At 41.3% G+C, this 27,536-nt stretch overlaps 2 protein-coding genes across 3 annotated transcripts in view; both read left to right on the top strand.

Moving 5' to 3' along the window:
* Positions 1-27,536, top strand: part of CRACD (capping protein inhibiting regulator of actin dynamics) — a 280,229-nt gene that overhangs the window by 20,876 nt on the left and 231,817 nt on the right. The window lies entirely within an intron of this gene.
* On the top strand, positions 14,606-14,965 carry LOC695327 (40S ribosomal protein S20-like). Its single transcript, NM_001258347.1, has one exon. The coding sequence runs from the start codon at positions 14,606-14,608 to the stop codon at positions 14,963-14,965; it is 360 nt and encodes a 119-aa protein (NP_001245276.1).

The raw sequence follows: 27,536 nt of genomic DNA, 5'->3' as shown, positions 1-27,536 counted from the left end.
AGACTTATTCTCCTAAAATTTTTGCACTAGGATAAACTTAAGATGACCCAGGAAAAGAGCAAATTGATCTCTTGCAGAAAAGACACTGGTGACAGTGAAGTGTACCTGCGGTAACCAGTATCTTTTCAGATAGACACTTTCTTACTTCATGGGCAGAAAAGCATCAGTTTCCTGTGGTGAAAGTAATGGATGATCATTCTTCTTGTTTTTATCTTGGCTCTATCTGTCTAAAATTGTATTTGCCTTGTCAATGGGAGACCTGGGGTATGTATCCTCTACCTTAATATGTTGTGATGTTAGCAATTACTGTGAGCACAGGTTGTATTTCTTTCTTTCTTTTTTTTTTTTTGGAGATGGAGTCTCACTCTGATGCCCAGGCTGGAGTGCAGTGGTGCGATCTCAGCTCACTGCGACCTTTGCTTCCCAGGTTCAAGCAATTCTCCTGCGTCAGCCTCCTAAGTAGCTGGTATTACACATGTGTGCCACCACGTCCGGCTAATTTTTGGTATTTTTAGTAGAGACAGGGTTTCACCATGCTGGCCAGGCTGGTCTCAAATTCCCAACCTCAGGTTATCTGCCCACCTCGGCCTCCCAAAGTACTGGGATTACAGGCGTGAGCCACTGTGCCTGGTCAATCTCTTTTATATCTATAAAAGTTTCAGAATTGGGACATTTGGGCCCAGATAAAATGTGAACTCTAGCTAAGGTTCATAATATAAGAAACATAAATTATGCTTCTGTTTATCCTTATACTCTCATAAATTCTTTTTACCTAAGGCTTTCTACCTTGTGTGCTGTAAAGGTGTTCATTAAAACTGAGTGAATGCACTAGTAAAAGATGGTTTATGGCAAAGAGGACTGATTCGCTTTGTCAGGATTGCTTCGTGTCTGGTAATGAACAAGAACAGAGACAAAAATTTGCTTTAATTCCATCATGTATCTTCTACTTTAATTCTTTCAAAAACGCAGCCTTGTTGAGATACAATTCGCACACCATAAAATTCACCCTGTACTGTGCACAATGCAGTGGTTTTTAGTATATTCACAGAGTTGTGCAGCCATCACCACTCTCTAATTCTAGACCATTTTCTTTCTTTCTTTTTTTTTTTTTTTAATTATACTTTAAGTTCTGAGATACATGTGCAGAGCATCCAGGTTTGTTACATAGGTATACATGCGCCATGGTGGTTTGCTGCACCCATCAACCTGTCATCTATATTACGTATTTCTCCTAATGCTCTTCCTCCCCTTGTTTCCCCACCCCCTGACAGGCCCCAGTGTGTGATGTTCACCTCCCTGTACGCATATGTTCTCATTGTTCAATTCCCGTTTATGAGTGAGAACATGCGGTGTTTGGTTTTCTGTTCTTGTGTTAGTTTGCTGAGAATGATGGTTTCCATATTCATCCATGTCCCTGCAAAGGACATGAACTCATTCTTTTTTATGGCTGCATAGTATTCCATGGTGTATGTGTACCACATTTTCTTTTTTTTTTTTTTTTTTTTTGAGACGGAGTCTTGCTCTGTGGACCGGGCTGGAGTGCAGTGGCCGAATCTCAGCTCACTGCAAGCTCCGCCTCCCAGGTTTATGCCATTCTCCTGCCTCAGCCTCCCGAGTAGCTGGGACTACAGGCGCCCGCCACCTCGCCCGGCTAGTTTTTTGTATTTTTTAGTAGAGACGGGGTTTCTCCGTGTTAGCCAGGATGGTCTCGATCTCCTGACCTCGTGATCCGCCCGTCTCGGCCTCCCAAAGTGCTGGGATTACAGGCTTGAGCCACCGCGCCCGGCCCACATTTTCTTTATCTAGTCTATCATTGATGGGCATTTGGGTTGGTTCCAAGTCTTTGCTATTGTGAATAGTGCTGTAATAAACATATGTTTGCGTGTGTCTTTATAGTATAATTATTTATAATCCTTTGGGTATATACCCAGCAATGGGATTGCTGGGTGAAATGGTATTTTTAGTTCTAAATCCTTGAGGAATTGCCACACTGTCTTCCACAATGGTTGAACTAGTTTACACTCCCACCAACAGTGTAAAGGCGTTTCCATTTCTCCACACATTCCTCTCCAGCATCTGTTGTTTCCTGTCTTTTTAATGGTCACCATTCTAACTGGCGTGAAATGGTATCTCGTTTTGGTTTTTGATTTGCATTTCTCTAATGACCAATGATGATGAGCTTTTTGTCATATGTTTGTTGGCTGCATAAATGTCTTCTTTTGAAACGTGTGTATTCATATAATGGGTGAGCAACTTCTGTAATTATTACCAGTTAATAGCTACTTTCTAGTCCTAAATTTTCGTTGTGCAGATAAGGAAATGGAGAGTCCTTATTCATATCCTTTGCCCACTTTTTGATGGGGTTGTTTTTTTCTTGTAAATTTGTTTACGTTCCTTGTAGATTCTGGATATTAGCCTTTTGTCAGAGGGATAGATTGCAAAAATTTTCTCCCATCCTGTACATTGCCTGTTCACTCTGATTATAGTTTCTTTTGTTGTGCAGAAGCTCTTTAGTTTAATTAGATCTCATTTGTCTATTTTGGCTTTTGTTGCCATTGCTTGGTGTTTTAATCATGAAGCCTTTGCCCATGCCTATGTCCTGAATGGTATTGCCTATTTCCTTCTAGGGTTTTTATGATTTTAGGTCTTACATTTAAGTCTTTAATCCATCTTAAGTTAATTTTTGTATAAGGTGTAAGGAAGGGGTCCAATTTCAGTTTTCTGCATATGGCTAGCCAGTTTTCCCAACACCATGTATTAAATAGGGAATCCTTTCCCCATTGCTTGTTTTTGTCAGGTTTGCCAAAGATCAGATGGTTGTAGATGTGTGTTGTTATTTCTGAGGCCTCTGCTCTGTTCCATTCGTCTATATATCTGTTTTGGTACCAGTACCATGCTGTTTTGGTTACCGTAGCCTTGTAGTATAGTTTGAAGTCAGATAGCATGATGCCTCCAGCTTTATTCTTTTTGCCTAGGATTGTCTTGGCTATACTAGCTCTTTTTGGGTTCCATATGAAATTTAAAGTCATTTTTTCTAATTATGTGAAGTAAGTCAATGGTAGCTTGATGACAATAGCATTGAACCTATAAATTACTTTGGGCAGTATGACCATTTTCACAGTATTGATTCTTCCTATCCATGAGCATCGAATGCTTTTCCATTTGTTTGGGGCCCCTTATTTCCTTGAATGGTGATTTGTAGTTCTCCTTGAAGAGGTCCTTCATGTCCCTTGTAAGTTGTATTCCTAGGTATTTTATTCTCTTTGTAGCAGTTGTGAATGGGAGTTCACTCATAATTTGGCTCTTTGTTTATCTATTATTGGTGTATAGGAATGCTTGTGATTTTTTTTCATTGATTTTGTATCCCGATACTTTGCTGAAGTTGCTTGTGAGCTTAAGGAGTTTTGGGACTGAGACAATGGTGTTTTCTAAATACACAATCATGTCATCTGCAAACAGAGACAATTTGACTTTCTCTCTTCCTATTTGAATACCCATTATTTCTTTCTCTTGCCTGATTTCCCTGGCCAGAACTTCCAATACTATGTTGAGTAGGAGTGGTGAGAGAGGGCATCCTTGTCTTGTGCCAGTTTTCAAAGGGAATGTTTCCAGTTTTCGGCCATTCAGTATGATATTGGTTGTGGGTTTGTCATAAATAACTCTTACTATTTTGAGATACGTTCCATCAATACCTAGTTTATTGAGAGTTTTTAGCATGAAGGGGTGTTGAATTTTATCGAAGGCCTTTTCTGCATCTATTGAGATAATCATGTGGTTTTTGTCATAGGTTCTGCTTATGTAATGGATTACATTTATTGATTTGCATATATTAAACCTGCTTTGCATCCCAGGGATGAAGCCGACTTGATTGTGGTGGATAAGCTTTTTGATGTGCTGCTGGATTTGGTTTGCCAGTATTTTATTGAGGATTTTCGCATCTATGTTCATCAGGGATATTGGCCTGAAATTTTCTTTTTTTGTTGTGTCTCTGCCAGGTTTTGGTATCAGGATGATGCTGGCCTCATAAAATGAGTTAGGGAGGATTCCCTCTTTTTCTATTGTTTGGAATAGTTTTAGAAGAAATGGTACCAGCTCCTCTTTGTACCTCTGGTAGAATTCGGCTGTGAATCCGTCTGGTCCTGGGCTGTTTTTTGGTTGGTAGGCTATTAATTACTGACGCAATTTCAGAACTTGTTATTGGTCTATTTAGGGATTCGACTTCTTCCTGGTTTAGACTTGGGAAGGTGTATGTGTCCAGGAATTTATCCATTTCTTCTAGATTTTCTAGTTTATTTGCTTAGAGGTGTTTATAGTATTCTCTGATGGTAGTTTGTATTTCTGTGGGATCAGTGGTAATATCCCTTTTATCATTTTTTATTGTGAATTCTAGACCATTTTCATCACCCTAAAAAGAAACCATTAGCAGTCACTCCCAGTTACTCCCTCCCCCAAGCCCCTGGCAACCAAGTCTCCTAGCAACCACTGATCTGCTTCCTATCTCTATGGAATTTGCCTATTCTGGACATTTTATATAAATGGAATTGTATAATATCTAAAAATGAGGTCTTTTGTGTCCACGGGTTCCTTTCCCTTAGCGTGTTTCCAAGTGTTACCTACATTGTAGCATTTATTAGTGCTTTATTCCTTTTAATGGCCGAATAATATTCCATCATATGAGTAAACCCGCTGTAGTTATCCATTCACATTTTGCTGAGTTTCTGTATGTTCATGTGGCTATGATCAGACTTACTGTAACCCCAAAGAGAGATTTAAACTTCATGGGGAAGGGAGCTAATTAGGAAAAAAAAAGTTTAAAAAGCTTCCTTTGGCTGGGAGAATGTTTCCCTTCAAATTTGTATGTTGAAATCCTAACCCCAAATACCTCAGAATGCGACTGTATTTGGAGATAGGGCCTTTAAAGAAATCATTAAAATAAAATGTGGTCATATGGGCAGACCCTAATCAATATAACTTGTTTCCTTATAAGAGGAAATTTGGGCACAGACACATACAGAGGGAAAGACCACATGAAGGTAAAGGGAGCCACGCCTAGCAGAAGGAACCCTGCTGGCACCTTGATCTCAGACTGTGGCCTCCAGAACTCAGAAAATACATTTCTCTTGTTGAAGCTACCCATTCTGTGGCACTTTGTTATGGCAGCCCTTGTAAATGGATACAGGGACAATATGGAAAAAAGGCTGAGAAGCACTGAAGTAGAGTAACTACCTTATTTTTTTTTTTTTACTTCAGCTCTACTTTCTGATTCTCTGAATTATTGAAGAATTGCAAAACTGGTTTTTAATGTTAAAGTATTATGAATAAGTACCATTTGCAAAGGAATATACCCTTCTACATCAACCTACAATTTGAACCTCAGAATTGCTGTGTAAGGTGATTAGACAGGATTCCTATTCTATATATGCCACTGGGCCTTTATGCATGTCATTCCCTCTGCCTGGAAAGACAGGTCCCTACCCCTGCATGTTGCCTTTTTTTCTTTGCTAAATTCTTTCAGGACCTAACTTCCTTCAGGAGGCTTCTCTAGCCCTCCAGTGTGCTTTCTTAGTGCCAGCCATACTGCACTGTGATTGCCTGTTGTTGTCTGTTTCTTCTGTCAGACTGGTAGTTTTGTGAGGGGGACCCTATCTTTCATCGCTGAATATCCAGCATCCAGCGAAGTGTAAAAATATTTTGTTGATGGACAAATAATATCATATAGCTAATAACTTGAACATAGGTTTTTTTTTTTTAAACACCTAAATGCAGTCATTTCTCAACTCTACATGCTGCTTCTTAATTCATCCGAATTACTTGTCCTAGTGGACGTGGTTTTATCTCTGAGTGTAAGAGCATGCTGGTGGGATCTGCACCCTGCACCGTGCTGTAGGTCCCTTCACATTTGGACAGTGTGATATTAGTCCATTCTCACGCTGCTATAAATGTGCTACCCGAGACTGGGTAATTTATAAAGAAAAGAGGTTTAATTGACTCACAGTTCTGCATGGCTGGAGAGGCCTCAGGAAACTTACAATCATGGCTGGAAGGCACCTCTTTACAGGGTGGCGGGAGAGCGAATTAATGCTAGCAGGGGAAGTGCCAGACTCTTATAAAACCATCAGATCTCCTGAGAACTCTCTCACTATCGCAAGAACAGCATGGGGGAAACCACCCCAATGATTCAGTTCCCTCCCATTGGTCTCTCCCATGACATTTGGGCATTATGGGGATTACAGTTCAAGATGAGATTTGGGTGGGGCACAGCCAAACCATATCATCATGTATATGTGCACGTGTGTGTGTAATTAACTGACACCTTGACTTGTTACCAAAGGATTTAATGCTGCCTACTAAAAGCCTCACGTGAGTCTAAGTCTTCTGTATTTTCCTAGTAACCTCTTATGGGAGACTGTGATGCAAACAAATTTCTTCTTCCTTCTAGCAGTCGGTGCAGATGGGTAATAGATAATGTTTTTGATATAACATAAACTTAAAGCTGAATCCAGATTTTATGTTCACCATGATCATAATTGTTTCATTCCAACTTTGCACATAGACTCAGCAGCTAATATATCAGGTCCTGGGGATATAAAGGTGAATAAAGAAAGGTTTTTACTCTAATGGAGTGTACAGTTTGTCAGAGAATAGTCGTGAACACAGATAAATTCTACCACAGCAGAGTTACTGCTGCAATAGAGTTATGAACAGACTGCTGTGAGACCTTAAGAGCTCAGCAACTGCTCTGCCTGCAGGTATTTGGGGAAGGCATCATATTTGAGCTGGGTTTTGAAAGGAGTGCAGGAATTTGCATGATGTAAAGTGGGAAAGAAGTACATAAAGACACCAAATTATGAAAAGATCTTGTCTCACAATGAATACGTATGTGATAAAAGACTGAAAAGGAATATCCCCAAATCAATAGTTGATGTTTTAAAAAATAGTTATATAGTTTTAATTGACAGATAATAATTGTACTTATTTATGTGGTACATTGGTGTTTTATGTTTGTAGAACTGTGGATGCTTTTTTTTTCTTTTTAAGAACTTCCTTTAATATTGTTGTTTTATTAGTTGCATAACTCAGTAACATGAAACCAGAGCCTCTTAACTATTGAATCAGGAAATTAAAGTGAGTTAATTTATTTGTATTGCTTATGTTTGTACTGAATTTGACATCGAGATTAAAACACGAGTATTGACTGATTTACTAAATTGTTACTAGGTTTTTAGGAAAAGGTATAGAACAGGATACCATTTGGTCCAGTTTTTCCTTTCTTTTTGAGACAGAGTCTCACTCTATCAACCAGGCTAGAGTGCAGTGGTGTGATCATAGCTCACTGCAGCCTCAATCTCTTAGGCTCAAGCAATCCTCCTGCCTCAGCATCCTAAATAGGTGGCACTACAGGCATGCGCCACCATGCCTGGCTAATTTTTTTTAAATTTTTTATTTTTAGTAGAGATGGGGTCTCACTCTGTTGCCCAGGCTGGTCTTGAACTCCTGAGCTCAAGCAATCCTCCCACCTTGGTCTCCCAAAGTGCTAGAAGTACAGGTGTGAGCCTCTGCACCTGGCCCCTTTATTCATAAACAGACTCCAAGTTTCCCTTTTCCCTTGAGTCTCCATTGACCAGTTCTCATCTGGGAGATCAGGATATGCCTGGTCAGTTTTACCCTTGGCTGAAATATATAAAGGGTGCCTCTCAGACTGGTTGAGCAGAGAGAGTTCACCCTGGAGGCAATTAGTGGAGTGTGTTCAACCAAGAAGGCTATACAAAAGGATGGCTTGGAGGAATCTGGGAGAGACTGGATTATTTATCCGGCCAAAGTTATAAGCGAATAATCCACAAATGGAGCTCTCAGAGAGCACCGCAGGTCCACAGAAGAGAGCAAGGAATGCTGAGCAAGGGATGTTCAGGAAACGAAGTCTGCAGACACTTGGCTGCCGGTTGAAGGTGTCTTTTATGTGGAGTCCAGTGTGTCCTGCCAGGGAAGAGGAGGCCATTTAAAGGCACCGTGCTGTCCCAGACACCAGGCTCTGGAGGTTTTCCCAAAGCAACTTTAGAATGAGGTCAAATAGGCTTTTCATTTCACTGTGTATACCAAAGGTTATGACTGACTCTAAAGGTATATATGAAAAGATGTCTCCTTTCTGATTTTATTTCTGGAAGGAAGATTTCAAAAAAATTTTTAATTGCTTAAGGATGTTTATTTTATCAGGTTCAAAACCAAACTTATTTCTAACATCCTCCTAGTAATTTTTTCTTCTTTTCTTTTTTTTTGAGATGGAGTTTTGTTCTGGCATGCAGGCTGAAGTGCAGTGGCATGATCTTGGCTCACTGTAACTTCTGCCCCCCAGGTTCAAACCATTCTCGTGCCTCAGCTTCCCGAGTAGCTGGGACAACAGTTGTGTGCTATCATGCCCGGCTAATTTTTATATTTTAGTGGAGATGGGGTTTCACCATGTTGACCAAGCTGTTCTTGAACTTCTGACCTCGAATGATCCACCCACACATCCTCAGCCTCCCAAAGTGCCAAAGTGCAGGGATTACAGGCATGAGCCACTGTGCCTGGCATAGTCGTTTTTTCTTTTAATCTTCTTTTTTTGTCTTTAAAATTGTAAAAAACTTCAATGAAAACCATGCAGTAGCAGATTTGTCTTTTTTTCCGACAACAGAAGGCAAGTATAGGTTTACCGTTGAACCAGTTTAATAATTTGATTGATCAGAACGTGAGTATTAGAAGAATGGCTTGAGGGGGGATATATGTGACAGGATAAGGAACATTGCAACATAGAAATACTGCTTTCTAATGGCTTACAATATGTGTTATTAGCTGAGCATTTCATGTATTATAATACATTTCAGAACAATGTTAAAAGAAATGACGGTGGCATTTGTGATGGCTCATGTCCATAATCCCAACTACTTGGGACAGTGAAGTGGAAGGATCGCTTGAGGTCAGGAGTTCAAGTCCAGCCTGGGTAACGTAGTGAGATCCTGTCTCTAAAAATAAATAAATGAAAATAAATAAATAAATAAATAAACTTTTTAAAAAAAGAAATGGTGGTTAAAAAAAACTGAACTATAAGGGGTTATCTCAAAATAGTAGTGTTTGCTTACCTCTGGAAAGATGATCATGTGTTCTGGCCCATAAAATAGTATTTTTTTTTTCCAGAGATGATTTAAACAATTCTAAATTTGATGTCCATAAACCATTTTACATTATTTATAGGCAACCGAGTACACACGATCAGATATTAAACTGCACCAGATTTTTACTTGTTTTAAGGGTGTTTTATGGTGCAAATCCAAAGATCAGATGTCACATCTGCCAGGAAGTGCTACATAATTTTTACTTTTTCTGCAGTGCTGTTACAGCATGCGCGCATGCTACTGCATGGGCAATGAAGAATTCTTGTTTTGTTTATCAGATAGGCTCTGATTATAAACTGAAGAGTGGCTCCCACTTTTATGGAACCTACTGTGAACTTGAGTATTGTATGTGCTGTGGTAAATGGTGATAGCCGGCCAACTCATTAGGAAGGTCAGCTTTCTAGAAGATAGAGTTACAAAATAAAGGCCCCTCTCCCTTCAGCAGATTGTTTCAGTGGCAAAGCAAGGTGATGATACCTAAAATATTCATTGCTTTTAAAGACACCCTCCCTTTAGTGACCAGTAACCAGGACACCAGACCCTAATTATTAACAAAGGCAACTGATAATGTTTAGAGGAAACAATGCCTTTCTCCCTAAAAACAAAATTCTAAATGGTTTCTCAAGCTACATCAGATCTATCACTTTCTCTTTTACTCCAGTTGTATCTTAGATTAAGTGAAATACCTGCATGACTGTCTTTTGTTTGTTTATTACTGATTTTTTTTGTGTGGAGATGGGGGTCCCATTGTATTGCTCAGGCTGGTCTTGAACTCCTGGCCTCAGGCAGTCCTCCTACCTTGGCCACCCAAAGTGTTGGGATTATAGACATGAGCCCCTGCTCCTGGCCCTGTCTTTTGTTCAAATTATTTCATTTCAACAACAACTTGCACGTAATACTACTTTGCCTAGGACCCACCTGGATGTTCTGTGGAGAATGTATCACAAATAGTTTTATTTTTAATCATCTGGGCAGCTATACAATATGACACCCAGAAATGCAAGGATCCCATTGAGGTAGAGCACTCAGGTAAATGGGCTAATTAATTTTCTGATAAAAGCATTTTTGTGTGTGTGTTGTCTGCCCTTATTCATTCAACTCCAGGAGATATGTATTTAGTATTTGTGGTTGGTGGCGACGTCATGCAATGTTAAATAATATTTAAAGCAGCTATGAGCTATATAAGAGATGTTGCAAGACATTAAAATTAATGCTGCACATTGGTAAAGGAAAATTATCTTTGTATCGTAGATTGGTAGGGGAAGACTGTGGGATTTTCATTCATCCATTCATTTATCAAATATTTACTGAGAGCTTATTAAGTTCCTAGAACCTCTCTGGTTATTGGGCATGGGATAGTGCATAAGATAGGAAGGTCGGCGGGCGTGGTGGTTCATTCCTGTCATCTCAGCACTTTGGGAGGCTGAGGCTGGTGGATTGCTTGAGGTCAGGAGTTCAAGACCAGCTTGACCAACATGGCGAAACCCCATCTCTACTAAAAATACAAAAATTTGCCAGATGTAGTGGTGCGCGCCTGTAATCCCAGCTACTTGGGAGGCTGAGGCAGGAGAATTGCTTGGACCTGGGAGGCGAAGGTTGCAGTGAGCTGAGATTGCGACATTGCATTCTAGCCTGAGTGACAGAGCCAGACTCCGTCTCAAAGGTGCTAAGGTGCTTACATTCTTTTGGGAGAGCAAGGCAATAAACAAAAAGTTTATTTAACAAGAAATATTTGGTAGTGGCTCTGTAGAACCTTAGTATAGGGCGGTATGATAGAGTTGCCTCCAGAGACTACTTTAGATTGTAAGTCAACATAGGCTGCTATGAAGAGGTGATATTTAAGTAGAGGCCTGAATGATAATAAGGAACCAACCATGCAGCGATCTGGGCATTCCAGACAGAGGGGTGGACCATGCCCAGGGCCAAAAGCAGGAAGGAGCTTGACATGTTTGTGGAACAAAAATATGAGATCCGAAAGATGAGTGAGGACCAGATTGTATAGCCGTTTGGATTAGATGCTAATTGCAGTGGTAAGCCACAGGAGGCCTTTAAGCAAAGGAGGGCCATACGTTTATGTTTTCAAATTTCATTCTGGCCACTGTGGAAGGAAGGCAAGAGCAGAAGCAGTGATACTAAGGTGACTGCAGAAGAGATTCTGGTGCCTTTTATGAGGGGGATGGTAAGGTAGATGAGTGAAGTAGATAGTTTCGGGTTGATAGCCTATAGATCTGCCAGTGAATTTGAAATGGACGTAAGGGAAACAGAACTCAAAGATGACTTCTAGGTTTCTGGCTCAAGCAGCTGGGTAAATGATGGCGAACTTTGAAGAAAGGATGGGATTTGGAGAAAAGGAGCCAAGAATTTCAGTTATAGAGCTGGGACTAGATGTGGCTTATGGAGAAAGTGCTAAAGATTTGGCTAAAACAAAAAGCTTTTACTCAGTGCCCCCAAGAACAGAGGACATCAGATTCTGTCTAGTAAATTTTTAAAAAAAGTATTATAAATGTATAGTTGTTTCCATAAGAAGGGCCCATCAGGAGAAAAAGTGCAGTAGAAAGGATGGGGAATTGAAGGAGTAGAAAATAGAAACAGGATAAATAAACAAGTCAGAGAAAGACACACAGATAAAGAGATAAAAAGAGAAAATACAGACAAAAGAGACAAATGTGCAGAATTAGAGAGAGAAGGGGCAAGCACGCTCACACAGACTCTTCACTCTCCTCCATTCTACACCTGGAGCCAGAGAGACACTAGAGGCAGTTGTGAGATCAAAACTTTTTTCTTTATTGTAATTAACTATGAAGTGATAACAAGACACAGACCAAAAGCAAATAGGACCAAATCTTTATCTGAAACAGGAAAGTTGTCTTTATTCTGTTGTTTGTTATTAGAGTGGATCTTCTGCCCTGAAATATTGCCAGGATGAAAATGGTTTTTACAATTTATTAGCTAAGCAGAGAGTTGAATAATGGCCAGAAAAATATATTACTGACGGTGCACAATTACTCACTTTGGTAAAGATAAAAGGCTCTCAAAAGGGATTGTTTCTCCTCAATGAAAACAGTGAGAAATTAACTGTCAATTAACTGGTTAAATTGAACTTTAGGAATAAACCCACAAACAAATGCACAATTCATCCATCCATCCATCCATCTCATACCATACCCTACTCTACTCTACCCTACCTTACCCTACCCTAAACTTACCTAAATTTATTGATGTCATAAATAGGCTCTATTTAGAATAGAAAAACACTTTACTTTTTTTTTTATTTGTTAGGTTTTGTAAATAATATCTATAGCCACCCTAGACTAATTGTTAATTTTCTTAGAATTGGTGATTGGTTAAAAATATGTTTCCTAGGCTGGGTCATGCCTGTAATCTCAACACTTTGGGAGGGTTGAGGCAGGTGGATTACTTGAGCCCAGAAGTTCGAGACCAGCCTGGGCAACATAGCGAAACCCCATCTCTACAAAAAAACAGAAAAAATTAGCTGGGCGTGGTGGTGCACATCTGTAGTCCCAGCTGCTCTGGAGGCTGAGGCAGAAGGATCACCTGAGGCCGGAAGGTCTAGGCTGTGGTGAGCCATGATTGTGCCACTGCACTCCCGCCTGGGTGAGAGTGAGACCTTATCTCAAAAAATATATGTATGTATTTACTAGAAATCCACAAGAACCTACAAATGAATTGATTCAACAGTGAGGTATGAGGAACAAAGTGCATTATTAGAAGACCAAGAAACATGGCAGGTGTCCTATAAGAGGCAGTGTTATTGGGACCTCCACTGTGCATCATCCCAAAAGACCAGTGAAACTCTCTAACAAATAACAAAAATAATACTATATAGTTTAAAAGCTATGGAACAAGAATGGAATGAAAAGTCATGAATTGCATTTGGCTGAGGGTTTTTCTTATTATTTCACCCTTTCCTTCTTCCTTTTCTTCTTCCCTCCCACCTTCTCTTCATTTTCTAAAAAAATTCTTATATGAGTTTTCCTTAGGAGGACATAGAAGGAACACTCAATAAAGACATTGTACCTGGGTTCTGTTATTTAAGATTATGTCTTAGTAGTTCTGTGAAAAAAACTAAACTAGATTTCTAAAATCTATTTTAATATAACATTCTAAAATAATATTTAATATGACATTTGTATTTATCTTCTTATTTTGACTTCTCGCCTTTTAGGATATTATTGATGTTGTTAATAATATTGTTACAGTTGGGGTCAGCACCAGCCAGCTCCAAGACAGAACAAGGCCGTAGACACTGAGATATGTCTGATGAGATGATGGGGAATGTGTTATGATTTATAAAGACAGATGAATTATCACTGCCCTTTCCTAGTGAATAATACTCAGTATTTGCCACAAGAGGAGTTTTTTTTTGTTTTTTGTTTTTTGTTTTTTTTTAAATGAATGATCATTCAAAGTAGAGAGCTAGCATGGAGAATAGTCTGGTTAGTATGGGAAGTTCTGTGCTGGGGCTATTACCATTTGGATTTTCCTTGGAAGTTTCGAGGTGAGTTTTGATTAGAACATTTAACTTCATCAAAGGTTACGTGATTGGATTGCATATAAAGCTGCTTTAAGTATTAAAATAGAGACATTTTGACTTGGATTACCAGTTAAACCATTTTGGGCACAGCCTTAACTGCAGGTGGTGTGATTGAGATGTCTGTGGGTTGCCACATAACTCCACAGTTTGCTTTTATATGTGTGATTGTGAGTGGGAAGGGTGGGGTACCGGCACTTGGCATGAACAGATCATGCTTCCTGACATCTCTTCTCCACAAGCATTCTTTTCCAGGTGACAGAGACTTGAACAGATTTCGGGAGACACTTTAAGAGTGAAAGGTGAGAGGAGGAACGGACAGTGGAGAGGTGTGTGCTGCACATGACTAAATATTTCCTTCCCGTTTGACATTACTCTCCCGGGAGTCCTTAAAAAAAATATTAGTAGAATCTTTATTTTAAAGTTTATTTATGTGGGTCTTATGGAAGCCCTAAAGGCTCCCTTTATTTTTTTTTACTTCAAGTGGAAATTATTTCACATCTATGTTTGATGTGGTGGTGGGGAAAGTACCCTGGACTTAGAGCCAAGAGAAACAGATTCTTGTCTGAGCTCTGCTGCTGAATAGCTGTGTAGGCTCTCTGGCTTACTGGGCAGCAGAGTCTTCATCTGTCTTAGAGACTGGCAAAGTTTTCCTGTGATGGGCCAGATAGCAAATTAATTTAGGTTTCCCAGGTTACATGCAGTCTCTGTTGAGTATTTTACTTCGGTTTTGTTTATTTGTTATAATCCTTTAAAAATGTAAAAACCGTTCTTAGCTCCTGGGCAGGTCATGGGCTGCATCTGCCCTCTTGCCTTCATTGGCTGAGTCCTGATCTGTATGAAAGAAAAGGAGGGGGCTGTTCGCTCTCGCCGAGGAACAAGTCGGTCAGGAAGCCGTGCAGCAGCCATGGCTTTTAAGGATACCGGAAAAACACCCGTGGAGCCGGAGGTGGCAATTCACCGAATTCGAATCACCCTAACGAGCCGCAACGTTAAATCTCTGGAAAAGGTGTGTGCTGACTTGATCAGAGGCGCGAAGGAAAAGAACCTGAAAGTGAAAGGACCAGTTCGAATGCCTGCCAAGACTTTGAGAATCACTACAAGAAAAACTCCTTGTGGTGAAGGTTCTAAGACATGGGATCGTTTCCAGATGAGAATCCACAAGCGACTCATTGACTTGCACAGTCCTTCTGAGATTGTTAAGCAGATTACTTCCATCAGTATTGAGCCAGGAGTTGAGGTGGAAGTCACCATTGCAGATGCTTAAGTCAACTATTTTAATAAATTGATTACCAGTTGTTTAAAAAAAAAGAAAGAAAGAAAGAAAAGGAGGGGAAGAAATGTGAAAAGAAGGAGCTTGAACTAACAATTTTTAGATATAGGACTCTGATATGTTCTGAGGGGCACCAGGCTAAAGAATAGATTCTGGAAGCAAGAGTTAGTTATTTATCTTTTTCCCTTAGATTTTTAATATTATGTATTTATTCATGGTATAGTTTCTCTTTTCTAATTTCCTCAGTTTAAATTAGATTTCACTCCTATTTCCTATTCTTCAGTTCTCCCTGCATATTACTATTTACCATTTGCACACTCCCCAGATTTCTTATTGCATACACATTCCTAGGGAAGCAAACAGATGAGAGGAGTGGCTTTCTTTGCAGATGGAGACGTGGCCTTTCACTTAGGGAAAGGGAAGCAGCCATTTGATTGCCCCTGGAGACCTAAGCAGGGTTGTGAGTGCTAAGCAGGCAGAGCCCGGCAACTCTGAATCCTGGGAGGGCGCCAGGAATGGCAGCCAGGAATGGGTCAGGGAGTGCACGCTGATAAAGACCTGTGTCCTTCCTTTCTGATAGTGTTTGTTTGTTTGTTGAGACAGGGTCTCACTGTGTCACCCAGGCTGGGTTGTAGTGTTGCAATCATGGCTTATTGCAGCCTTGACCTCCTGGCCTCAAGCGATCCTCCTACCTCAGGCTCCTTAAAGTGTTGGGATTACAGGTGGTGAGCCACTGAGCCCAGCCCTTGCTGATAGTGTTGAATCCTATTACTCACACTGAACCAACAGTCTGAAGTTCTATCTGAAGTGTCCCCTTAGCTCATGTTGGAATGTGCTGACATTTTTGTTTCCTGGAGGACCCCGGACACCTCCTTCACTTTCCCTTCACCTCTTCCCCTATCTAATCCATGCAAATCCAGTGCCCCATTCTGTTTGGATCCTCTTCCCTACCCCTCCTATCTGATTTCCATGGCATTCAGGAAGTGTCCAGCTGCATCACTTTCCCGGCACCGCCCAGTGAGTTTCCTCTCACGGTTTCTCCACTGAGGCTGTTGGCTGGTGCAGTTGGTGAATCAGCCTGGCCCCCATCAGTGCCATGTGGTCTTATGGCTGACTTTGGGGCTTTGATCCTGGAACCACTTTGAACATGTTTCCTCTATTCTCAGGCAGGCACTTATGAGAAAGAAACTGTCACCGCTCCCCTCTTTCACCTTTCATTCACTTCTCTACCACAGTTACTGGGTACCAGCCCTGCCACGCCACACAAATGGTCTCTCTCCCTCTTCTTCCTTTTTGAAGGAGTACTAGTGATTTTGTCTGCTGGTTCACCCCTTTAATGTTACAGTTTACCTGATTCTTTCTGAAACCTTCTTCTTCCTTATGCCTTCTTTAGCTGGTTTCATTCATTCCTGTGGCTCTGTCGCCTCTATGCTTATTGTTGCCAAATGTGCATCACCATGCCATCCGAATATTTTTTCCTACACATCACACTCTTTTATCCAGATGCCTACTGGACATAACTGGTTCAATGCCCACAGAAATCACAAAATTCAGTGTATACAAAACTGACCTCAGTCCCTTCTCCCTAAAACCTGAAGCATCTCTTTTGTTCCTTACTTATTTCAGTTACCCAAGTCACTGAAGCCATAAACATGAACATCTTCCTAAGGAGTGTGTCACCACTCTTTCTTCTCCTGTATCCCTCCTTTGCCTGTCTGCTACCATGTCACTAATTCAGGCCCTCATTACCCCTCTCCACTATCTCTTTCTCTTTTGTTTCCCCTTAAACCCATCTCTCCTCTGTTGCCATGTCTAAAATTTAAACCCATTATCATTTCACACTCTTGAAAATTCTTTCAAGAATTTCCTAACACAGAATAAAGCCCCAAATCTCCAGTGTGACTAATGACTCTATGATCAGGCTCCTCCACCTCTCTAGATTTTTTTTTTTTCTTTTCAGCTTTTATTTTAGGTTCAAGGGGTACATGTGCAGGTTTGTTACATGGGTAAATTACATGTCATGGGGTTTGGTGTACAGATAATTTTGTCACCCTAGTAAATAGCATAATACCTGATAGGTAGTTTTTCGGTCCTCACTGGGGCCACTCTCAAGTAGGCCCTGGTGTCTGTTGTTCCCAGCTTATTTATTTATTTTTGAGACAGAGTCTTGCTCTGTCGCCCAGGCTGGAGTACCGTGACGTGATCTCGGCTCCTGCAACCTCTGCCTCCTGGGTTCAAGCAGTTCTCCTGCCTCAGCCTCCCAAGTAGCTGGGACTGCAGGTGTGCATCATGATGCCCGGCATTATAAACTTAAGAAATACTTTAACCAAAATTATCTGGTTTCTGAAGCAGTAGGAAGAATAATGGATTTAGTATTAACGACCTCAGTTGAAGTATTCTTTTAGCCATTTCTAGCTAAACTGATTTGTGCCAAGTTACTTACTGCCTCTGAGGCTCCCATCTTTAAAATGGGCACATTACTACTAACAATTGAATAATTGAACAAATTATATACTGTACTTTTTTTTTTTCTTTTTTTTGACGGAATCTTGCTCTGTTGCCCAGGCTGGAGTGTAGGCGTGCAGTGGCGTGAGCTTGGCTCACTGCATCCTCCGCCTCCCAGGTTCAAGCAATTCTCCTGCCTCAGCCTCCTGAGTACCTGGGATTACAGGTGGCCATGCCCAGGTGATTTTTGTATTTTTGATAGAGACAGGTTTCGCCATGTTGGCCAGGCTGGTCTCAAACTCCTGACCTCAGGTGATTCACCTGCCTTGGCCTCCCAAAGTGCTGGGATTACAGGTGTGAGCCACCATGCCCAGCCTAGTTTTTCTATAGTATTGTACCTCAACTTTTTCACTAACAAATTAGAGATATTTTACTTTGGGTTTGAGTACATGAATTAATATTTAATATCACCAGTAAAGTGCAACATTTAGAATGTCCCCAAAAAGTCTGGCACCACAAATTTACATGCCCTGTAGAGATCCTACCTTAACCGGAATTTGAATTTCCTGTGCCAGCTAAATTGGGTCACTTTGTTAGTGAAAGCTTGTGTTGCTGCAGTCCCGGGGCGTCTTGCCCTTTGTTAGGCTGTAAACATGATGCTGTCCTCTTCCCTCCTACTCCTTTGCTGCTTTTGTTACTTGAGGGTTCATTTTGCAGATTTGTTTTTCTGAGCCCTATCACTTTTCTTGATAGAGTGTCTACTGTTAAGTTGCCGCCTATGGCATTGCTTCCTGTGGGGAACCTAGCTAGTGTGTGTGTATGAACTATTTAGACAAAGTAGTTTCAGTCAAGGTATTATCGGAATTTTTTTTTTTTTTGAGACAGAGTTTCAGTCTTGTTGCCCAGACTGGAGTGCAATGGCACGACCCCAGCTCACCGCAACGTCCGTCTCCCGGGTTCAAGCAATTCTCCTGCCTCAGCCTCCTCAGCAGCTGGGATTACAGGCATGCACCATCACGCCTAGCTAATTTTGTATTTTTTAGTAGAGATGGGGTTTCTTCATTTTGGTCAGGCTGGTCTCAAACTCCTGACCTCAGGGGATCCACCCACTTTGGCCTCCCAAAGTGCTGGGATTACAGGCGTGAGCCACCGTGCCCAGCTATAGGATTTTATGGTCTGTGACACTAGGTTCCCCACTGAATTGTTCTGGGTGCTTACCTGTGAATGGGAGGAGGTTTTTTCTGCCATTAAGAGTTTTAATCCATCATTAGTCTGTATAAAAAGTTCTTAATGAGGAGTATTACATAGACTGTATAGCTTCACCTTAAAATTTCATTTTAAAATAGTTGCATTTGCTTAACCAAAATATTCTGAGGGGCATCTAGGGGCCAGAAACTGCTCCTCATGAGGGGATAACAGTGGAGACCAAGAGAATACATATTCTGCCTTCTTTAATCATATGCCTTAATATGAAAGGTAAACTTTATTTTCCTTTTTTCTTTTTGAGATGGAGTCTCGCTCTGTTGCCCAGGCTGGAGCGCAGTGGCGCAATCTCGGCTCACTGCAAGCTCTGCCTCCCGGGTTCACGCCATTCTCCTGCCTCAGCCTCCTGTGTAGCTGGGACTACAGGCGCCCGCCCCCACACCTGGCTAATTTTTTTGTATTTTTAGTAGACACGGGGTTTCACTGTGTTCGCCAGGATGGTCTTGATCTCCTGACCTCATGATCCGCCCGTCTCGGCCTCCCAAAGTGCTGGGATTACAGGCGTGAGCCACCATGCCCAGCCCTATTTTCCTTTTTTTTTTAAACTGGCAGGATCAACTAGTTAAGAAAGGTAAACTTTACACAGGTAGTTTCACGTGTGATGAGATAATGAACGTGAAGTGCAGTGTTTAAGGGGAGCTGTAAAGGACTACATTGGGGTCATCTGCCTGGCACCCCTTTTCTAGGAATCACCTCTTATACCCAGGTGCTCCTGTCGTTATTGTTAGTGCAGCCTGACCTGATGCTGAGTCCGAGGATGAGCACCTGCCAAACTGGGCCAGGGAATTTTTTGAGCTAGGATCTCGTTCTGTCACCCAGGCTAGAGTGCAGTGGCACTGTCTTGGCTCACTGCAGCCTTGACCTCCCAGGCTCAAGAAATTCTGCCTCAGCCTCCTGAGTAGCTGGAACTACAGGCGCGTACCACCACGCCCAGGTAATTTTTGTATTTTTTTGTAGAGATGAGGTTTTGCCATGTTGCCCAGGCTGGTCTTAAACAAGTGATCTGCCCGCCTTGGTCTCCCGAAGTGCTGGGATTATATGTGTGAGCATTGCGCCCAGCTAGGGCCAGGCATCTTTGAAATGGGTCAGAGGCTAGAAGACCAAGGAATTCCTGGGTGTTTAAATAGCAGTGTGAAAGTGCTGGTCCTGTTAGGGGCCATAGTTCTAATCATAAGTCCTGAAGGAGTGGAGGAAGCCACAGTTAGGGGATGGGAGGATGTGACTCTGTTACCCAGAGGGTTGGATCCTGGAGATGGAGTGAAAGTTCTGGCGGTGTTTGGGTTTCTGGTTAGAGTTCTGAGATCCAACTGGGGTCCTCAAAATCTTTACAATAAATTTCCCTTATTTATTTAAGCTAGTTTGGGTTGAATTTCTGTTGCTTCACACAATAGTAGTTTTTTCTTTTCTTTTCTTTTTTCTTTTTTTTTTTTGAGATGGGGTCTATCTCTGTTACCGAGGGTGGGGTACATTAGTACAATCCGGGCTCACTGCAGCCTTGAACTCCTGGGCTCAAGCAATCTTTTTGCTTCAGCCTCCTCAGGACTATAGGCATATGTCACCATGCCAAGCTAATTTTTTATTTTTTGTAGAGACGAGTTCTCACTATCTTTTCCATGCTGGTCTCAATGTCCTGAGCTTAAGTGATCCTCCTATTTCAGACACCCAGAGTGCTGGGTCCTGGGATTTCAGACCTAAGCCACTGTGACTGGCCAGAGTAGTTCTTTTTTTAAAAAAAAACAAACAGACATATATAACAGGGGGACCTCACCTAAATTAGGGAACACCACTTGCAACATCTTTTACAGCAGTGCTGTAATTGTTGGTTGGATTCCCAGGATAGCCCATAAATGATCATTTAACCCATCGTGTAGCTGTAATTTCTCTTTAGAATCAACTGATTTGTTCATATTGAAAGCCTGCTATGTTTCAGGGCCTGTGGGAAGGTGAAAGTGATGATCATGCCCTGGGCATTTGAGGAGGTTTTGCTTTACTAAATCTCTTGCTGCCATTATCATGTGCCCTGTTGTTTCCTCCTAGGTTTTGTTACATTATGGGTTAAGTAGACTTTGGTGGGCGAGTCTGGGAAACGAATTTCCATACGACATTGTTCTATGGGAAATGCATTTCCTAGTTTGTGGGGGAGGAAATGTATACCCTTTTTGCTATAGCAATTCATTAATGCAACCAGTATTTATTGAATACCTTCTGTGTGTCAAACACTGTTCCAGGTGTTGGAAAGAGTAATGAAAGATACAGAAAAGGATCTGCTATCATGGAGCTTAAATTTTAAACTCTTGAGAGGCTGACACGGGAGAATAGCTTGAGGCCAGGCGTTTGAGACCAGCCAAGGCAACATAGTAAGACCTTGTCTCTATAAAAAGAAAGAAAAATACTTTAGTGGGCCACATCGTTGGTGAAGACGGTCAATGAACAGTGAACAAATAAACGAACCAAATAGTTTACTGATAAATGTCAGGAGGAAAATAGAAGAGGACCCGTGGAGGAGGGTGACAGGTGGAGGTGATGAGTGACTTTGTGCCAGGGAAGGCATCACCAAGGAGGAAACTTTTCAGCTGACATGCGCTCGACTCAAGGAAAGAAGGTGCATGGTGCTTCCAGGAATGTGCTTCTCTTTTCTACCAGCTCTGAGGCAGAGAATATCTATCCATCTTGGGCCCCGAGGGATAGTCCTTTTGCTTATGGGAGTCAGTGTGATAGAGACCTGTGCTGTCGCAGTACCAGTGGCTGTTAGCCACAAGTGCCTATTGAGCACTAAATGTGGCTAGTCCAAATTGAAGGATTCTGTAAGTGTAAATTTCTAAGATTTAGTATGAGAAAAAGAATGGAAAACTTTTTAGTTGTTTTATATTGATGGCACAATGAATTGATAGTATTTTGGGTACATTGGTTATGTAAAATATATTATCAAAATACGTTTCACTGCTTATTTTTATTTAATTTTTTAATTTTTTTTGAGACAAGGTCTCACTCTGTCGCCCAGGCTGGAGTGCAGTGTGTGATCATACGTCAGTGTAGCCTTAAACTCTTGGGCTCAGGTGATCCTCCCACTTTAGTCTTCCCAGTAGCTGAGACTACAGGATGGCACCACCACACCTGGCTAATTTTTAAATTTTATTTTATGTAGAGTCAGAGTCTTGTTATGTTTCCTAGGCTCGTCTCGAACTCCTGCCTCAAGCAATCCTCCTGCCTTAGCCTCTCAAAGTGCTGGGATTATAGGCATGAGCCACCATGCTCAGCCTCTTTTTTACTTCTTTAATGTGACTACTAGAAAATTTAAAATGACATATGTTGCTCATACTGTGTTTCTTTTGGACATCACTAAACATGTGGATGAATTGGTGCGGGTGCTTTGGAATCAGACTGAAGTGGGTTTAAGTGCTAGGTCCACTACTTACTGGAGTTTTTCCATAGTTTCTGTACTTGTTTGTTTTTCTTTGGCAGTTTATTTGGTTCTCCTTAGTCCTTTCTTATCTATTAAGTGGGACTCATAATGCTGCCTAGTAGGGTTGTTTTGAGGATTAAATCAGATTTGGTTGAGTCCCTTACGGTGTTCTAGGCACTCAGGAGTCATGCTATCCTGTAATTCACAAATGTTAGTTTCCTTTCCCCACTTGCTGATGCGACCTAAGTCCTTCCTCCTGTGGGTACTTGGGGAAATGTCTGGAACTCAGAGAGTCGGGTTGCGAAATTGTTGTGCAGGTTCATGACATTCATTTGCACTTTTGCTTCTTTTCTCTTAAGGTTTTGGAGGTCTTTATTAGATGATGAATATAATTATTTCTGTTTTATAAATAAAGAGATGTCATTATAGCCAAAGGGGCACTGTAGAGTTCCCTGGGCACATGGAACCTGGCCTTTTGTTTCCTGCACCCAGCTATCTTCCCTTCTTTTTTTTTTTTTTTTTTTTTTTGAGACGGAGTCTCGCTCTGCCGCCCAGGCTGGAGTGCAGTGGCCAGATCTCAGCTCACTGCAAGCTCCGCCTCCCGGGTTCACGCCGTTCTCCTGCCTCAGCCTCCCGAGTAGCTGGGACTACAGGTGCCCGCCACATCGCCCGGCTATTTTTTTTTTTTTTGTATTTTTAGTAGAGACGGGGTTTCACCGTGTTAGCCAGGATGGTCTCGATCTCCTGACCTTGTGATCCGCCCGTCTCGGCCTCCCAAAGTGCTGGAATTACAGGTTTGAGCCACCACGCCCGGCCAATCTTCCTTTCTTTTAAAGGCTGTCATCTTTCTCCACGAGGTAGGCGAGTCCTGCCACTGAAAGTCCTGAATAGGAATTCTGATGCCAGGTTCCATTTGAGATCTTCAGGGCCAATGTGATGCCTTATCTTCTGAATGTTTTCATTGCTCTTGTTCTACAAAAGTGACAGTATCAGAATCCTGAAGACTTTGCTTATGCTTTAAGAGATTAGGTAACCACAGGCCCTTCTGGCCTAGGACAATTTTAGATAGTGATTCATTGGAAGAAAACTCTGATGCCTTTTATTTTGGCAGAAACACAAAGGCCTTTCCTTCTCAGGTGGTCTCTGTTTCCCTGTCAGTAATGTACGCACCTGGTCTGGCAGTTTCTGGGCCTGAAATTGGGACGCAGTTTTGGTAATTGGCTTGAATAAGGAAAGTTTAAATTGGTATCGCTTGGATGACTGCGTTTGGCTCCTTGTTAGATAGTCACTAGAAGTCAGATGCATTGGATGGAAAGGTTTGCTTAAATTTTAATTCGTCATGTTGATTGAGTCCAATGTTAGAAAAAATGTTTTACTGTTTTATTAAATATCTGAGGGATTTAAAAATTGCATTTGAAAGAAAACTATTCAAGATGCATTGAAAACTACATTGGTTGATATGTATATTTTCTTGCAATAATTACTTGTTTCTTTTGAATCCTTGCTGTCTCAAGGAGCTTATGTGCTTTAAGCAGTCATTGTTTTAATGTTTATGATGTCTGCTCCATTGGCTACTGCAGTCTTTCAGTTGGAATTGTAGACATAGGAAAAACTAGAAATAATTTATAAAATGATTTTTATATATTTACTTACCTATTCCATAGTTTCTTGTAGATTCTTTTTTTTTTTTTTTTTGGAATGGAGTCTCACTCACTTTGTCACCCAGGCTGGAGTGTGCAGTGGCGGGATCTCGGCTCCATCCCTTGGGTTCACTGAAACCTCCATCTCCTAGGTTCAGGCAATTCTCTCACTTGAGCCTCCTGAGTAGCTGGGACTACAGGCATGCACCACCATGCTCAGCTAATTTTTGTATTTTTAGTAGAAACCAGGTTTCACCATGTTGGCTAGTCTGGTCTTGAACTCCTGGCCTCAAGTGATCTGCCTGCCTTAGCCTCCCAAAGTGCTGGGATTTCATGTACATTCATTTTTATATGTTTAACAGAGTTATCTGACAAATCTTATAAACTACATTTCTGGTAATAAAAGCAAAGAAATGTTGATTTTCTCAATTCTAGTTTTTAAACTGTAAAATATTTTCACATTTATTGATACATTGTCATCCATGCACTTACCACCTAGCTTTAACAATTGTTAATTTTTGCAATATTTACTTCAGCTATTTCATTTTAAGATATAGATTATTTAAAATGTATTTAAAATTCCTTTTGTATTCGTCAGCAATACATTTACATCCCTTCCTCCCTACTGGTAAACACTATTTTAAGGCTATATCCTTTTCATTCATTTAAAAAATGCTTTAGGCTGGGTGCAGTGGCTCACGCCTGTAATCCTAGCACTTTGGGAGGCTGAGGTAAGAGGATCACCTGAGCCCAGGAGTTTGAGACCAGCTGGAGCAACATAGTGAGACCTTGTTTCTACTAAAAATAAAAAAATTAGCCAGGCATGGTGGCACCTGCCAGTAGTCCCAGCTACTTGGGAGGCTGAGGTGGAAGACTTGCTTGAGCCTGGGTGGTTGGGGTTCTCCTGAACTTACATTTTAGTTGGGGAAGACAGATAATAAACTAGAAATCAAGAGCATACAGTTTATCATACTATTGTTATCGCAGTGGAGAAATATCAGTGATGGCAGTAGAGACAAAGTGGGGGAAAGGGAGTAGGGAATACGGCAATTATAAACAGAGTCACTAGGGAGGCCTCATTCAGAAGGTAACATCTGAGCAAAGGCTTGAAGAAATCGAGGTGGTAGCACGCGGCTATCAGCAGGAAGAGTAAACCAAGCTGAGGACACTGTGGAAAGGCTCCGAGGTGCGCTGCGTCCATCTTTTCAAGAAGCAGCAAGACCAGTGTGGCCAGGGTGGAGTAAGCTGGGGAAGGAGTGGTAGAAGGTGAGGTAACCTGGTCCCTCATGCAAGGCTTTATGCAAAGACTGGCTTTTGCCTCAGAGAGATGGAAGGTCACTGGAGGATTCTGAGGAGTGATATAATCCAACTTATTGAGGTCACTCTGATGTCTGTTGAGAGTGACAATGCCAGGTGGAGAGACCAGATAGGAAGCTCTTGCTCATCCAGCTGAGATAGGATAGTGTTAGTTGTGGAGTAGTGAGATGTGGTTTTTATATATTTCATATTTTCAAAGATAGAACCAACAGGATTTGATGATAGATTGGATCTGGGAGATGAGAGAAAAGAGGAGAGTCAAAGATGATGCCAGAGTTTTCTGTCTGAGCTGTTAGAAGGGTGGAGTTGGCTTGGTGTACACTGAAATGAGGAGGATTGTAGAAGGAGCAAGTTTGCAGGGGAGGATCAGAGGTTCAGTTTTGGACATAGTAGGTATTTAAGTAGAGATGTAGAAAAGGCAAAGGAATATATAAAGCTGGACTTTTAGGGAGAGATCTGGGCTGGAAACATACATTGGAGAAGCATCAGTATATAGTTGATATCTAAAGCCATGACACTGGATGAAGTTACCCAGAGAGCAAGAATCAGTTGCAAAGAGGTTCAAGGACCAAGCTCTGGAGCACTTCAGTGTTTACAGGCTTGGGATTTGAAGAGGACTCAGCCTAGACTGAGCAAAAGCCTGTGATGTAGTGATGACGTTCTGGAGCCTAAAGATGAAAGTGTTTCAAGAGTAGAGGATATGGGTTGGGCGTGGTGGCTCACACCTGTATTCACAGCATTTGGGGAGGCCGAGGCAGGTGGATTGCTTGAGCCCAGGAGTTTGAGGCCAGTCTGGACAACATAGTGAAACCCCATCTCTACCAAAAAATGCAAAAATTAGCTGCATGTGGTGGAGTGCACCTGTAGTAGATCCAGCCTGGTCAACAGAGTGAGACCCTGTCTAAAAAAAAAAAGAATAGAGGAAATGACCCTCTGTCTCAGATGCTGTTGAGAGGTCGAGGGTGATGAGGACTGAGAACTGACCATTGGATTTAGTGGTATGAAGGTCACTGGTGACAGTGAGAAGAGCAGTTCGAAGGAACAGTGGTGGTGACAGATGGACTGGAATTAGCTTAAGGGATAATAAGAGAAGTTAAATTGGAGATAAGTAGAGACAACTTTTTTGAGTTTTACTGTAATGTGGAACAGAGAAGTGGAATAGAAGCCATAGAAGGGAAATAAGGGTCAAAGTTTATTTTTTTAAAGATGGAAAACAACGTATTTATTTGTTCCCATTTGCTAGTGGTTGCTTAAGTGGAGAAAGGAAATGAATGATACAGAAGAAGTGGGTAGAATTTCTGGAGCCATGCCCTTGAATGGTTAATAATGGCTGAGGCCTCGTGCACAAAGTTGGGAGGTTGGCCTTAGACAAGGAAACAGACATACCATCCATAGGAATAGGAGGGCAGGCAGAATACTGTCCATGGGCCCAGCTACAGGCAGGTTAGTATATGCAGTGGTGAGAGCTTTTGGCTCTATCATCAGCTGAGAGTGAGGATGGAAGAGGCCCTGTTGGAGGTTTGAAATAAGAGGGTGAGGTACAAAATAGTTTTCTGGGAGAGTGGAAGATGGATGGTGTGGAGTGTGTTAGGATTGCCTGACTGCAGTAAGAGCTCTGCTGTTTGAAGTTAGTGACCGTGACTTGAAAATGTGACCTGTCCGTCTAGTTGAGTTTGTTTTTCTAGCCATATTCAAAAGCACTTGTATAGTTGTGGAGGAGGTAAGTTTTGGGTTTGGCTAGGTTTAGTGTTTAGACAGGTGAGCCAAATGGAATGAAAAGAGAAGCTAGGGAGGTGAAGGTGTGTGCAGGGACATGACTATGATGATAGACTATGGATCTAAGCTGGCTAAGAAATTTGAAGACAAGAAAATAGTAAACAATGGTGAAAGGGTCAATGGCATGTAGGTCCAATGGGATTGAGGAATTGTTAGATGGAGAGAGTGGGAGGGAAAAAGGTAGGGGTAGTCAGAGAACAGGATGGAATGATTGCTGTCGTTAATAATTTCAGAGAAGTAGCATTTTCATTTTTGATCTGGTTTTTAGTTGGCAACTGTTTTAAAGAATTATCTTTGTCCGGCGTATCCCTCTCCTGCAATTGTTAATATTCTGCAAATCAACACTTAAATTTATCTAAAGGAACCCCAGAATGAAAAAAAAAAATTGGTATGTATTTTTAGTTTTCCAAAAAATTTTTTAAAACTATAAATACTTGGCTTATAGGTTTGATTTTTGCTGTTTCTGTAAAATATTTTTCTGAATGCTCTTTGGGAAATCCAGTGGACTTAGATGTTCCAATTTGAAATTCTGATGCTTTAAGCACATTGACTTGACAAATGTGTTACTGTAGACAGTTGAGGGAACTCAGTAAATTTACTTTGAAATTGAAGTCAAATTAGCTGGTACCTACAGCGTAATGGGAAAAACAGGAAGGACTTAAGGTTTTCTGGTACAGTAGAGTGATAGATTCTGATATGGACAGTTTGAAAATTCTGCCTT

Source organism: Macaca mulatta, chromosome 5 (genome assembly GCF_049350105.2).
Source record: "Macaca mulatta isolate MMU2019108-1 chromosome 5, T2T-MMU8v2.0, whole genome shotgun sequence".
NCBI lineage: Eukaryota > Metazoa > Chordata > Mammalia > Primates > Cercopithecidae > Macaca > Macaca mulatta.
This window is presented reverse-complemented; position numbering and strand designations above follow the sequence as displayed.

What these genes read in the sequence shown, in the direction of transcription:
- LOC695327 (NM_001258347.1), top strand. Translation starts at nt 14,606, where the DNA reads ATGGCTTTTAAGGATACCGGAAAAACACCCGTGGAGCCGGAGGTGGCA.